General features: G+C 36.4%; 1 protein-coding gene and 2 pseudogenes across 1 annotated transcript; all 3 read right to left on the reverse strand.

The window, feature by feature from the left end:
* Positions 1–2767: 2767 nt before the first annotated feature.
* On the reverse strand, positions 2768–4495 carry LOC107844741 (annotated as a pseudogene).
* Positions 4496–7159: 2664 nt separating this feature from the next.
* LOC107844742 (germin-like protein subfamily 1 member 11) lies at positions 7160–8295 on the reverse strand. The gene is made up of 4 exons (XM_047397854.1): positions 8153–8295; positions 7799–7962; positions 7458–7521; positions 7160–7328 (listed from the first exon to the last, which is right to left on the reverse strand). Exons 1-4 carry the CDS (start codon positions 8293–8295, stop codon positions 7160–7162), a joined length of 540 nt encoding a protein of 179 aa, XP_047253810.1.
* Positions 8296–8642: 347 nt separating this feature from the next.
* LOC107844743 lies at positions 8643–12295 on the reverse strand (annotated as a pseudogene).
* Positions 12296–13867: the final 1572 nt, after the last annotated feature.

Here is a 13867-nt window from a genome sequence, read left to right on the forward strand (position 1 = left end):
GAAAAACATGCATTTTTGCAGTCAGTTCTAGCGTAACTAATACTCTTCAACATAAAATGCACTTTTCATTTGCTTGAGACGGACCAATGTGTTGTTCTCCTCGTTGACATCAAGATATTCTATCAAACCATCCCTTAGAAAGCTGTCGAAGTCACGCACACCATCCTTCAATAAATAAAATTAGATCAGATGTGGAATTGACATGAAAATATACAATTCAGAAGGACGATCCAGGGGTAAGATGACTACCCTCAACTCTCTCATATGATGCTCTTTAATCCTGGAAACACCTTTGTCAGCAATGACAAGCGGGCGACAAACACGTCCACCATCTGAAGCAATGTAGACACAGCGCTGCAAGAGATTTCCTCCAACTTAAATATAATCATTCAAATCTTACTAATTATTCACCATAAAATTTCAAATTATAAAAGCAAAGAGGGAAAATGAAATATTTTGCTAACAGCATCAGTATGGTTGAACAACGCTAACCAAAACCTACAAGAGATATAAGAATTTGTCTGTAAGGCTCCTGATACAGAAGGAACAATTTTTTAGACCTTGGAATATCTATGCTCTTTCCATTAACAGAAACAAATCAAAGACATGGGACCTCCGATCTCAAAAATATATCCAGTTGCTCAATTCAGCCTCTCAAATTTCAGTTGTCCCCTTTCTTTGAGCTCCCCCTTGCGACATTACCCTTACCAACCTTCAGTTTTAATTTAATTTTTGAGCAAAACTTCAGTTAACAGCCCCATTAGTTCTTTTCTTTTTTCAGATAAATCAACAGACCGTATGCACAATAAGTACAACACAAGCAACTGAAAACGTTATCTTAATATATGCAATTTGGCAGCAGTATGTTGTGAAAATTGTTCAGATTATTTTGGGATTTTCTCTATAATATTTTGTTTGTCTACTGCCTTTGTCCTCAATTTAGTGCAAGACAAGAGGTCTTTCTCATGGATTATAATAAACTAAGGAAAATGTAGAGGAGAAAAAGAAGAGAATAAATAGGCTTCGATTCGAAGAAGAATGGCGAAATTGTAGTATGGAGAGAGAAATAGATCAGCTTTTAGAAAGAAGTGAGCTTCGTTTTGTACATTTGAATAATAGCTAATATCATTAACATCTTTTGGTATACCCATGAGTTTATGAAGGATGAGTGTCTTTTGAAAAGAACCATTTATTTTGTAGGTTCTCTATCATTGGTATACTTCTTGTACGTTGAAGATTTTTCCATAATTAATGAAACTAACATATCTGATTTAAAAAAATAGGAAATTATAATAACTGTGTGAAACAGTGGCTATTTCACTTCCTCTGCATATCAGTAAAAGTCAACCCACTAAACACACTCAGTTTGAGTTCATCAGAATGATAAAACAACTCCCTGTATCAATGAAACCTTTTACTCGATTAAAAAATAAAAGAAGAACTACTACTACCCAGAATAAGTGCACCAATGAATTAAGAAGACCAACATACAGTAAGGGAAGTATGATTCTCCTCATTAATCACGATCCAATATTCAAGACTACAAATTCTCAAAATTTTCTGCTAGCATAGAACTCCAAAGTTATCAGTATTATGGTACAAAAGCAATCCCTAAATAAGATATAGGCCAAAGAAAGATGCAGAACCTGTGATACCAGCAGGGTTCACCATGCTGATCCTAACCACAAAACAGTTTTAACTTTTTTTTTTTTTGGATAAAGTAAGGTATTTCATTCACAAAAGGGCATCAAGATGCATAGTTACAACTTGCAATGAAAGAAAAATTGACAAAAGAAACTGGAATGAAGAAAACGGAAATCCCTTTACAGTATGTCAATCAAAGACAAGGAACTAAGGAGCGCCAGAAAATGTTCGGTGCTAGATACATTAGCCAATCTGGACCAGCAAAAGAGTAAGAGTAGACATCTAGTTTTGCGAGAGTGATTTCGAGTTGAGGTTCCAGCAAAACACTTCCTATTCCTGTCGTTCCAAAACAGTTCTTCGAGAGGAAAAAAAAGAGATAACACTCAGCAAATTGCATTTAGGAAATTAAAACCCCATCAACTCCTGCTGCACAAATTTTTAACCTTAACAAGCTCGTAGTCACATAGAAGAAATCATTATCCCTGTGTTTTTCTTTTTGATTGATTTTTTTCTTATCAAATTAAGAAAAGAATCAGGCTAATATAAGAAGAATTAGATTAATATACTATATCTAGATTGCACATGATAATATACCCATAATTAGAAATCCTAAGGATAAAACTTTCATATTCTCATCTAGAAATCCTCATAAGGAGCTGTCTTTATGTTGTTATCACCAGTTCAATAAGAGTTTAACCTTTTCCATCACTTGTTCCTACTAGGAAAAACAAACAACTAATACGTAGCATTCCACTGGTAGATTAGTTTACAACAACAACAACAACATACCTAGCGACTAGTGTAATCTCAGAAGTGGGATCTGGGAAGGGTAGTGTCTATGCAGACCATACCCCTACCATGGAAGGTAGAGAGGCTGTTTCCGGTAGACTCTCGGCTCAAGTAAAAGCATTTCAAAGAAGTTCGAAAAAAGAAAAAATGGGAGTGAAGAAGCCATAACAAAATACAAATGCAAGCATGACAGAACATTCTTAAAAGGGTACAGTAACTCTAACACAGGTAGATTAGTTTAATTTTAAATTTTTATGTCGTAACTATGTTCAAAACATTGGGATCTATAATAATCAAGTGTAAAATCTCAGTTAAGAAATAGACAAACAAAAATTCAGGATACTACTTGTCCGACTTTATTAAACACTAAGATACCAGGCGGAAGAAACATAAATAATAAAGACTGTACCAAAGACATAATAGGGCGCTCATCCTCATCTGTCGTAACATGAGTCATCAACGCCAAGTTTTCCACCAGTCCACACACTTCGCCTTCTGGGGTGTCACAAGGGCAAAGCATGCCGAACTGGCTAGGTTGCAGAGCTCTAGGACCACTAACTTTTCGAATTGTGGTGAGATCTTTGTCATGTGACCCAACGATCCAATGTATGATAACCTAGCAACAACCTGAGTCATGCCTTTCCTGTGCATCCTAAATCGTTTTACATCCCAATTGCCTGTAGATAGGGTTCTCTCCAGGCCCTGAGTAATATAGTCTTTGACTATGTATTGAGAAATGTCCAAACGGCTGGAGCGACTTGGCCTGGCAAGAAGAGCATCTATTGTCTTCCTAGCTTCATCATTCAACGTCTTGAACAAATCCTCAAAAAGGAGAGATAGCAGCTGACTGGAGAGCTCCAATCTTTTGTTCCCCACAGTCTTTGTCATCCATTGCATCCTTGTTTAAGATTGCTTCCATCATGCGCCTCATCATTACTGCAACATATATGCATTTTTTTCGGAAATTATGCTGATGGACAGGAACATTTGCAAGAAATATGTCACGAAGAATACTCAAAGCTCGGGTTCCCTTCTCAACTGGACCAGTAGAATATAAAGGCATTTTAAGCATCTTATCACTTTCGAGGAACTCCAGTGCTTGCTGTTGTGTGTACAACTTGAGATCTGCACACTCCTTGATTGATGGCAAAAGCAGAGCACTCAGCCAAGTATCTCTTCCTATCATTTGCACAACCTTTTGATCGCTCTCCATTCCCATGGCCTTCATGACAACCATTATGGGGACCTTGGTTTTGAACATATTCAACTCTAAGTATATCTTCTCTTTTTCCATTTTTATAATCGTTTTGCTTTTTGTTTTTTCTGTGCTGCGGTTACAGATGCTTGAACACAACCTTTTTTATCTGTATCGATGATTATCCTGTTCTTCGAGAGCTGCTCTTGAATTAAAATTACCTTCTCAGTGCCTTTGATTACAAAATATCCTCCCGGATCAAGTGGGCATTCTCCAAGTCTTGCTAGTTCATCTTCATCTTTCCCATAAAGCAAAACAACTGCTTAGCATAATTGGCATCCTTCCAATGATAACATTCTTCTTTGTTGACTCTACTGTCTGCCCATGACTTCCCGTTGTGTACCTGATGGTGACATAAATAGGTGCTGCATAGGTTCTGTCAGAGAGTCGGCATTTCTGCGGACTTAGTTTCTCAGTTACAGCATCAAAAATCATTGATGGTTCCCCAACGTGGACATCCATGTAACTAAGATAAATAATGGGGTCCAATGTTGATCTAATCTCCTGATTCGCTCGGACAATCTTCTTTATTTCCGTCTTAACAAAATAATTGGAGTCCAAGTGTTGCTTCAACAATCCTCTCACCTTTAGGAATTCTGGAACAAGTTGAAACTTGTCCACCAAATTCTTAATGAGAGAAGCAAGGTGCTGCTTGTCAATTCCGTGGCTCGAGTCGTCTGCCGTACTGGACATGGTAGAATCATAACCCATACCTGCTGCCAATCAATTTTCCAGTAGAACAAAACCAGAAACAATGAGATTGTAGAAGCAGCGAGGATGAGAGCCGAAACACGGTAAGATGATTTATTTTCCCCTGCCACAAAAAGGTATACAGCACGATTAGTTCGGGGCTAATTCAAGAGCGATTACACAACAATATACAAGTAAAACTATCAACCATCACTAGCATCTTGTATTCAGAAAGTGACATGTCCAAGTAATGAAAACGATGTACATATACATACACAAGTACAAGTGGCATTTTCCTTACAAATTTCTGCTTTACTACAACCACATTTCAAGCTTAAAAATTTCATCGCTCGCCATTTTAACACGGTACCATTTAGAGAATCATATTATTCCTTGGCATCTATCTGCAATCCTACCATCTAGAAATACAACAAGAAATACACTAAAAGTGAAAAAACAAACTAGCATGTTCGGTACTTGGGCAATATATTGAATTTCATCCAATTTCAAGACATCCCTTTTTTTCTCATCTCCAACACAATTAAGGGTTGTTCGGTGGCTGGTTAAAATTATGTAGGTATTATTAATGTATGTATTAGTTATGCAGGTATTAATTATTCCACCTTCTACGCCACATAAGATAATACACCAATCCCTCATAACTTATACATGTACTCCCTCAATTTCAATTTGTTTAGCCTATTTTGACTTGACACAAAGTTTAAGAAAATAAAGAAACATTTGAATTTTATTGTCTTAAATTAAGATATGTCAAATGTATCAAAATGCAATAAAGAAACATTTGAATTTTATCGTCTTAAATTAAGATATGTCAAATGTACCAAAATGCACTTTGAAGGGCAAAAAAAAGGGCAGCTCGGTGCACTAAAGCTCCCGATATGCGCAAGGTCCGAGGAAGATCCCCACCACAAGGGTGTATTGTACGTAATCTTACCTTGCATTTCTGTCAGAGGTTATTTCCAAGGCTTGAACCCGTGACCTCCTGATCACATGGCAACGACTTTACCAATTACTCCAAGGCTCACCTTTGCCAATTACCAAAATGCACTTTAAGAGTTACTAAAATGGGAAAGGGTCATTCTCTTTGAAATGGACTAATAAGGAAAGCAGCAACAACAACAATAATAACATATCCAGTGCAATCCCACAAGTTAGGTCTGAGGAGCGTAGAATGTACACAGACCATATAACTATCTCGTGGCAAAAGACCTTCAGCTTAAGTGCGGGTTTCTAAATTTGCAAACAAAATGTCGTACTAATTTTGTACATGAATAACTTATTTCCTAACTAGCTACCAAAACAATGTATTAATTTACTCAAAAGTTAATACATGAATAAATAACCTTGTTTCTTTACTAGCTATCAAATAACGGGCAGCCAGGAGCTATTTAAGTATTTCTATTTATTATTACTTCCTAGATCCTAATTTATGTGGCCTTTTCTAGATTTGAGATTTAAATAAATTTGTTTTTAAACATAAATATTTCACATACTTCTTCTGTTTTATTTTACTTAGTAAAATTATGAAATTAAGAGAACTTTTATTATATTTTTTTTTCTGTCCTTAATATTACGTACTCCTCGTTTCATTTTATGTGTTGCTATTTGATCTAATACAAAGTCTAAGAAATAAATGATGAATTTATAAAGTTTACGAAATTATACCTCCTAAAGTTACTTTAATATTTACCTTTTAGTCGTCTTTTTTTATTAAGTAGACCCGGTAAGAATAAAATGGGATGATGACATTAAATAATTGTCAAATAAGAAAAAGTGATATTCTTTTTGGGACGGATCAAAAAGAAAATGACAACACATTGAAATGAAACGGAGGGAGTAACTAAATAATGGAGTGTATTGACTAATTCAATTTGGTTTAAAAAAATTAGTCAAATTGACACTCATCATACGAAACACGACAAATAAAATTGAGTAGAGATAGTAATTTCACTAAAATGATTTCTTATTATCAAATATTTTAATCCCTATTGTCATATTTTATGAGAAATACTCTAGTTGTTTTAATTTATGCGGCACAATTCAAATTTCACAAGTCAACTATTTAATTTTGACTTCGTGCTCAAGCGTAAAATCTTTTAAGTTTTTGAAATAAAATTTACATATTTGCCGAAAATGTGGTTTTTCGGGATATAGTTGCATTATGCAGGGTAAAATATGGAGTAAAAATGCATGTATTAGCAATGCAGGGATTAAACTGTTTACTTCCCAGATGAATTTGACAGCACCATATAGGATCAAAGCAAATGTTTGACAATATTAATATTGTTAAAGGGCAGCCCGGTGCATTAAAGCTATCGCTATGCGCGGTATCCGGAGAAGGGCCCACCACAAGGGTGTATCGTAAGCAGCCTTACTTTGCATTTCTGCCAGAGGCTGTTTCCAAAACTTGAACCCGTGACCTGCGAGGCAGCCTTAATGTTTGGCAATGTTAATATTGCTAGAGAACAAATAATCAAACAATTGAACACACAGAATTAAAGCAACCAAGCTAAGTGACAAATAACACACTTCCAAAAAAAAAAGCAACCCAGTGCACTAAAGCTACCGCTATGTGCGCTGTCCGAAGAAGGGTCCCACCACAGGGGTGTATCGTACGCAGCCTTACCTTGCATTTTTGCAAGAGGCTATTTCCAAGGCTTGAACCCGTGACCTCCTAGTCACATGGCAACAACTTTACCAGTTACTCCAAGGCTTCCCTTCAAATAACACACTTCTAAAGTTTCTATATTTGCTGTTGCTTTAGAAATTTGATTGAATCTGGGAAACAATAGTTTCTATAGCTGGTTCTGATCCGAAAACTGAATTCGCAATGCTTATAACACCAGCAATAGCAATAGAATTTCCATATCCCACGTTGCGTTGGTAGTGAACAAGTCCAACTGGAAAAACAACCGTATTGCCTTTACACCTACTAATTCAGCAGAAACGAAATGATGTCATGGATCAGTGACGAGTATCTGAATCAGACTCAGTTTCCGATTCCTGTTGAAAAGGATTTAATCCGAGTGTCATCACTCGAGTCTTCATTTTCATCCACCTGAGAATTGTGTGACTGTGTATCCTGTTTTGATTTCTCTTGTGTGAATTTGAACATCTCTGGCCTGCACAGGGATTATGTAACTAAATGAAATGACCAACTACGTGAAATCAACACCAAGTAAAACACACACTCAGCGGAGTCTGACTATTGACGTGACTTTTGAAGCACGCGTACTTGGCCATGATAGAGAACCTGCGTAACAAGACATGCCACTTTTCTACCTGATTCGGTAAGCTTCTTCTCTGCCACTCTCATCCACCACGACAAAGTTGCCTATTGATAAAAAATAGGCATGCTCTTTTGAAATTTAGCTGGAAATATTGCTAATGATGTTTCACCTTTGGCATCCGTTACTTGAATAATGTTGGAACTTCGAAGGTCGACAACCTGTATAATGCTTTGTCCTTTTTGAAGACTCAAAAATTCTTCATCCACACCCCTTTTCAAATTCTCTCCCCCCCCCGCCCTCTCATGCTTCTTCTTTCCCCAATTGGAACACACACTGCAGCATTTCCATATGAACCTTCAAGGACAGTGAGCATCTCAGTAGCTCTTGGATGAGTGTGGAGAGGTTAAATCGATGGTGTATAGTCAACGTGCACCAGTGAGATACCAAGTGTGTCAAGTGATGATATTTGAGCTACATTGACTAGAATGAACTTAGATCAAACTGTGTTTGATGTATTTCCAACCAAATGCACGCGCGCATCAGTGAGATACCAAGAGTGTTAAGTCCTCTTCTTCGACAGACTTGAGATATTTCCAAGCTAAGTCGTTTTACTTTAGCTGAAAACAACGGAAAAATACAGTGAGAAAATTCATGAGAATCATCCATCTTCTAGTCCTAGTAAGAGGATTATGATACTCTCATCGCGATTTACTGATTTGCAATACATAAATCCTGTATTGGACTTGGTTCAAAAGCTAACACAACACAGCAGAAACAAAGTGTCATCAAATTCAGCAGAAACATGACAGTGTGATTCTTGAATACATTTGGTAGATTATGTACGCATGATGCAGTTTCTTCTATCTCTTCACATGCTAAGCACTGACCATTCCGCGATCTATATAATATACATAGAAATGGAAGGACTTAGACGACATAGGATCTGTTAGATTAAGGGTCAATGCTAAACTTTTTACATACAATTGTTGCTATAGTACAATAGTTCAGTAAACATTACGGTTAAAAAGGGTTCATGTGATGTTATAAATAAAGTAGAAGAAGAAACATAAGGACGACAAAAAGTTAACGAGAAGATAATTATACTGCTGCTTTTCTGAACAAACTCCTATGAATAAATAGGAAGCATCATGCTCTCCAAACACATATGAAACTACAATCAAGGTTCCCCTAGTTTTAATCGCGGGACAATGTTCATTGATTGGAGCTCCTGGATTAGGAGCTTGCACGCATAAGGCAACTTCATCATAGGAATATTTTCCCCGTTCTTACACATGGACAAAATCCAGTCTTCAGCTTGCAGTTGTAATATCCCAATAAACCACATTTTCTGCAAACCTGAACCTCAAACGGATCACTGGAAAGCATCAAGCGCTCGTGTATCAACATACTGGCACCATATGCAAGTAAACAATCACGTTCCATTTCTCCCACACGTAAACCTCCATTTCTACTCCTACCTTCGGTAGGTTTTCTTGTCATAGTAACACGAGGAACAATCCCACGAGCGTGAATTTTGTCTAGGACCATGTGTTTCAGCTTTTGGTAATATATTGGCCCCATGAAGATGTACGCCTGTAGTGGCATACCGGTAATGCCTGAATAAAGAAAGTCCTTGCCATTGTAGCTGTAGCCATGTTTAACAAGAGTTTCGCAGATAGCATCAACCGTGTCTGCATGACCACTGGGTTCTCCGAAAGCACTGCTGGAATGAAACCTCCCACATGAAACCCCAGCTTTACTTCCGAGAAGCTCTATCATCTTTCCCACTGTCATTCGGCTTGGAAATCCATGAGGATTCATACTAAGATCAGGACAAATGCCACATTCAGAAAACGGAAGATCTTCTTGTTGTACAATGGTGCCACAAACTCCTTTCTGCCCATGCCTGCTACTAAACTTGTCACCAATCGCAGGCCTACGAGTATCACGAATCATAAACTTGATGCTTAAATTGTTTTTTCATCAGAGTGAAGAGCCACTCTCTAAACGACAGCTAATTCCCCTTCAGTACCTTTATAAGTTTGTCTACTTGGCTTGTATGAAGTATCAGGCAAGGCCGTAGGAGACGTGCCTGGTATCGGCCTCGTGACTGTAGGGGATTCCTTGTTGATATAGATATCATGACGTCGAATAATTTCTCCTGGAGAAGCTATTCCATCATCATCCAGAACCTGCATCCTATCGGCTTCATATCCTTGACGCTGTGGTTTAATTATTCTATCTGATATGCCATTCTCATACGTCTGATATATGGCAGCGTATTTTTTCATCACTATGCAATGCCCAAAGCCTCGATCTAAAGAAGACTTGTTCATTACTATTGCATCCTCTATGTCATAGCCACTATTACTCATCACACCAACAGTGGCATTCTAACCAGCCCCTAATTTATCATAATTCATACCCAACCAGCTCGATTGCTCTTGTTTTCAGTAAAGGGCGTTGAGGATACACCAAAAGGTAGAGCAAATCGTCCATCCGATTCAACTGGTCATAGGCAATGTTTCCCATAGCTTGCTTACCCATAGCACACTGATAAGTATTCCTAGGGGACTGATTGTGATGAGGATAAGGTATCAAACAGGCACAAACACCTAAGATTGTGAAAGCCTCAATCTCAATATGCGTTGTTTCCATTGTGGCCTCTTTTTCATATAGAGCAATCAATGAGTTGTTCTCCTCGTTGACATCAAGATATTCAATCAAACCATCCCTTAGAAAGCTGTTGAAGTCACGCACACCATCCCTCAACTCTTTCATATGGAGCTCCTTGATCCTGGAAACACCTCTATCAGCAATTACAAGTGGACGACAGACAGTCCACCATCTGAAGCAATGTAGACGCAGTGCTGCTTTTCATTCACAAAAATGCTTACAAACTCTCCGATTTTACCAGCCCTTTATAGCTTCCTCATAGAATTAGCAAATCTCTGCGAACTCTTGTGCTTGCCTAGCATAAGTCCATTTAATACAATGAGATAAGCAGTAGCACTGTTCCATCATGTAAAGTTCAGTTACATGTCACAGAAATGAAGTAGGAATTTTACTTACAGAATTTAGCACAAACTGAAAAGTTAAATTTCGTTGTGGTTATTAACACAAAATGCAACAAAATAGGAATATAAACATGTCTAAGATCGGGACTTTTTTAGGAACACTGTTCCGCCAAGTACCTGCAACCTCCCACCATTAATCGTACCAGGTAAGTCGGTTCATCAAGGTGGACGGAGATACCACCTATCCTACTTCAGTACACGCTTAAATATCAGGCGGGAAAAATATAAATAAAAAAAACTATACCAGAGAAATAATAGGGCGCTCATCCTAATCTGTCGTAACATGAGTCATCAAGGCCAGGTTTTTCACCAATCCACAAGCTTCACCTTCTGGTGTGTCACAAGGACAGAGCATACCAAAGTGGCTAGGTTGCAGTGCTCTAGGACCCGCTAACTTTCCTAGACTTCTCGAATTGTGGTTTGATCTTCGTCATGTTGCCCAACGTTCCAATGTATGATAACCTAGCAACAACATCAGTCACGCCTTTCTTGTGCATCCCAAATCGTTTAACATCCCAGTTGCCCGTAGACAGGGCTCTCCCCAGCTCTAAAGTAATTCTGTTATATTTCTTTATACAATATAAAATGTCCCGAGCACTGGAGCTAGCATCAAATGCCCTCTTAGATTCAGAATTCATCGTCTTGAATAAATCCTCAAAAAGGAGGGATAAAAGCTGACCGGAGAGCTCCAGTCGTTTGTTCCCAACATAGTCCTTGTCATCCATTGCATCCTTGTTTAAAATTTCTTCCATCATGCGCCTCATCATTACTGGAACATATATGCATTTTTTGCAGAAATTATGCTGATGGACAGGAACATTTGCAAGAAATATGTCACGAAGACATATGACCGGAGAAATAAGAAGTATATCTTTTTCTTTCTCCATTTTTATAATCGTTTTGCGTTTTGTTTTTTCGGAACTACTGATAACAGATGCTTGTACACAGCCTTTATTATCCGTATCAATGATTATTCTGTTCTTCGAGAGCTGCTCTTGAATTGAAATTACCTTCTCCGTGTCATTGATAACCAAATATCCTCTGGGACCAAGTGGACATTCTTCAAGTTTTGCTAGCTGTTCTTCATCTTTCCCATATAGCACGCAAGAACAACTTCTTAGCATAATAGGCATTCGTCCAATGATAACATCCTTCTCCGTTGATTCTTGTTTTTTCCCTTTCATTGTTGTTGTGTAGTCGACTGTGTCATAAATTGGAGCCACATAGGTAAGGCTAGATAGCCAATATTTCTGTGGACTTAGTTACTGATCAGTTACACCATCATAAATCATTGATGGTTCACCAATACGGACATCCCTGTACCTAAGATAAATATTGGGGTCCCTTGTCGATCTAATCTCATTATTCGCTCGGACAATCTTCTTTATTTCCGTCTTAACAAACTAATTGAACGAGTCCAAGTGCTGCTTCACCAGTCCTCTCACCTTTAGGAATTCTGGAATAAGTTGATACTTGTCCACCGAATTCTTAATGGGAGAAGCAAGGTACTTTTTTTCATTTTTAGAATTAAGTTGTGGTGCAGAAGAATAAATACAAAGCTTATAAATTCGTAATCTTTGAAAAATCAAACAATTAGTCAAATAGGGTAATTAAAAGTGTGAATTATCTCAAATCTATTTTTTTTTTGACTTAATCTTAGTTTCAGTTATGTCCAATCCAACTATATAATAGTAATAATCTATCAAAGTTCTCGAGTTTTGAAAATTTGAAGTGGAGCAAGAATTTAAAGTTTATACATCTATGTTATTTAATTCTAAATCAATATGTATATATTCAATGGAATTTTCTAGACAAATATACATTTTTGGACAAAAGCCATTGAATTCTGTTGAATTTGTAACTATATTCCAACCAAGGGCAGAGCTAGCATACACTGAGGGGTTCATCTGGACCCCCTTCGACGAAAAATTATACTATTTATATAAGATTAAAATTATTTTTTACGTATATATAGTAGATGTTGAACTCCTTTCGATTAATTTGTATGTGCATCTTTGAACCTCCTCAATAAAAATGACACTGACACGGATTCCAACTCCCTATCGGAAAAAGAATCGCCTTTGTGAGGAGCGTTTTACCATTCGCTTTGAGACTTCTGTGTGAATCCAAATATAATCGAACCTCAATACGGATACCAGACACCAAATTAAGTGAAATATATATATATTTAAAAATGAGTCTCTCTCTTCTTTTGGAAATTCTTTAATCCCAAATTTCCCCATGTCACGTTTTTAAGTTCGCAAAATTAAAAAATATTTTGGCACATAATAATATGGTTAGTTTACCACTACAAGTTTCAAATGTTTTTTACTTTTTAAACTTCATATTAAGTTAAAACCAAAGAAATAAATTGAAATCGGGAAGTAAAAGTATAATCTTTCCGTGTTAGAATCAACAAATACATTTTGATTTTCCTTTAATTATGGAAAATCTTTTTCAATACTTTATGCTAAAATATTTAGACTAAATATTGATGTTTACGTGTATTATTTCAAAAAAAAAAGAAAAAAACTTTAAGTTAAAGAAATTTGAAGTTGTTAAGATGTTACTTAATTTAGAATAATTATCACACTGCTAATATTTACTAGTACATTTGTTTTCTTGCCATTTTTTAACAAATAAGAAAACAAATATTTACTTCGAATATCACAAGATATATAGTACTCATAGAAAAAGCAAAATTATTTTTAGACTAAATCATTAGATATCAATAAAATGTAAATATATATGAATATACAATATATAAATTAGTTGTATTATCCATTTAACTATGAATTTGGTCGTTCGATTTCTAATAAAATGCAGAAACTAATAAATATTCTACTTGAGAAAATGTCAAGAAATTATTTTTTCTTAATGATCAAGTAGAACAGTAGAAACACACCTTTTCATCATCAAAAGTGTCAATTGATCATTTGTTCTTTCAAACTCATATTCATATTTCAAGATATTTTCTTAGAATTTAAGATGATGTATTATCAGTAATTTTAAAAATTGAGCAAAGTTTATCAGATTTTGGGCTTTATAATAACTTATATATTATTAAAATTTGGTCAAGTTTGAATACGTCCATCATTGCAAAGCTATTATTAGACTCAAAAAATAACAAATATATGTTTAACAGTGTATATGGATTTGTT

This window comes from Capsicum annuum, chromosome 10 (assembly GCF_002878395.1).
Source record: "Capsicum annuum cultivar UCD-10X-F1 chromosome 10, UCD10Xv1.1, whole genome shotgun sequence".
Taxonomy (NCBI): domain Eukaryota; kingdom Viridiplantae; phylum Streptophyta; class Magnoliopsida; order Solanales; family Solanaceae; genus Capsicum; species Capsicum annuum.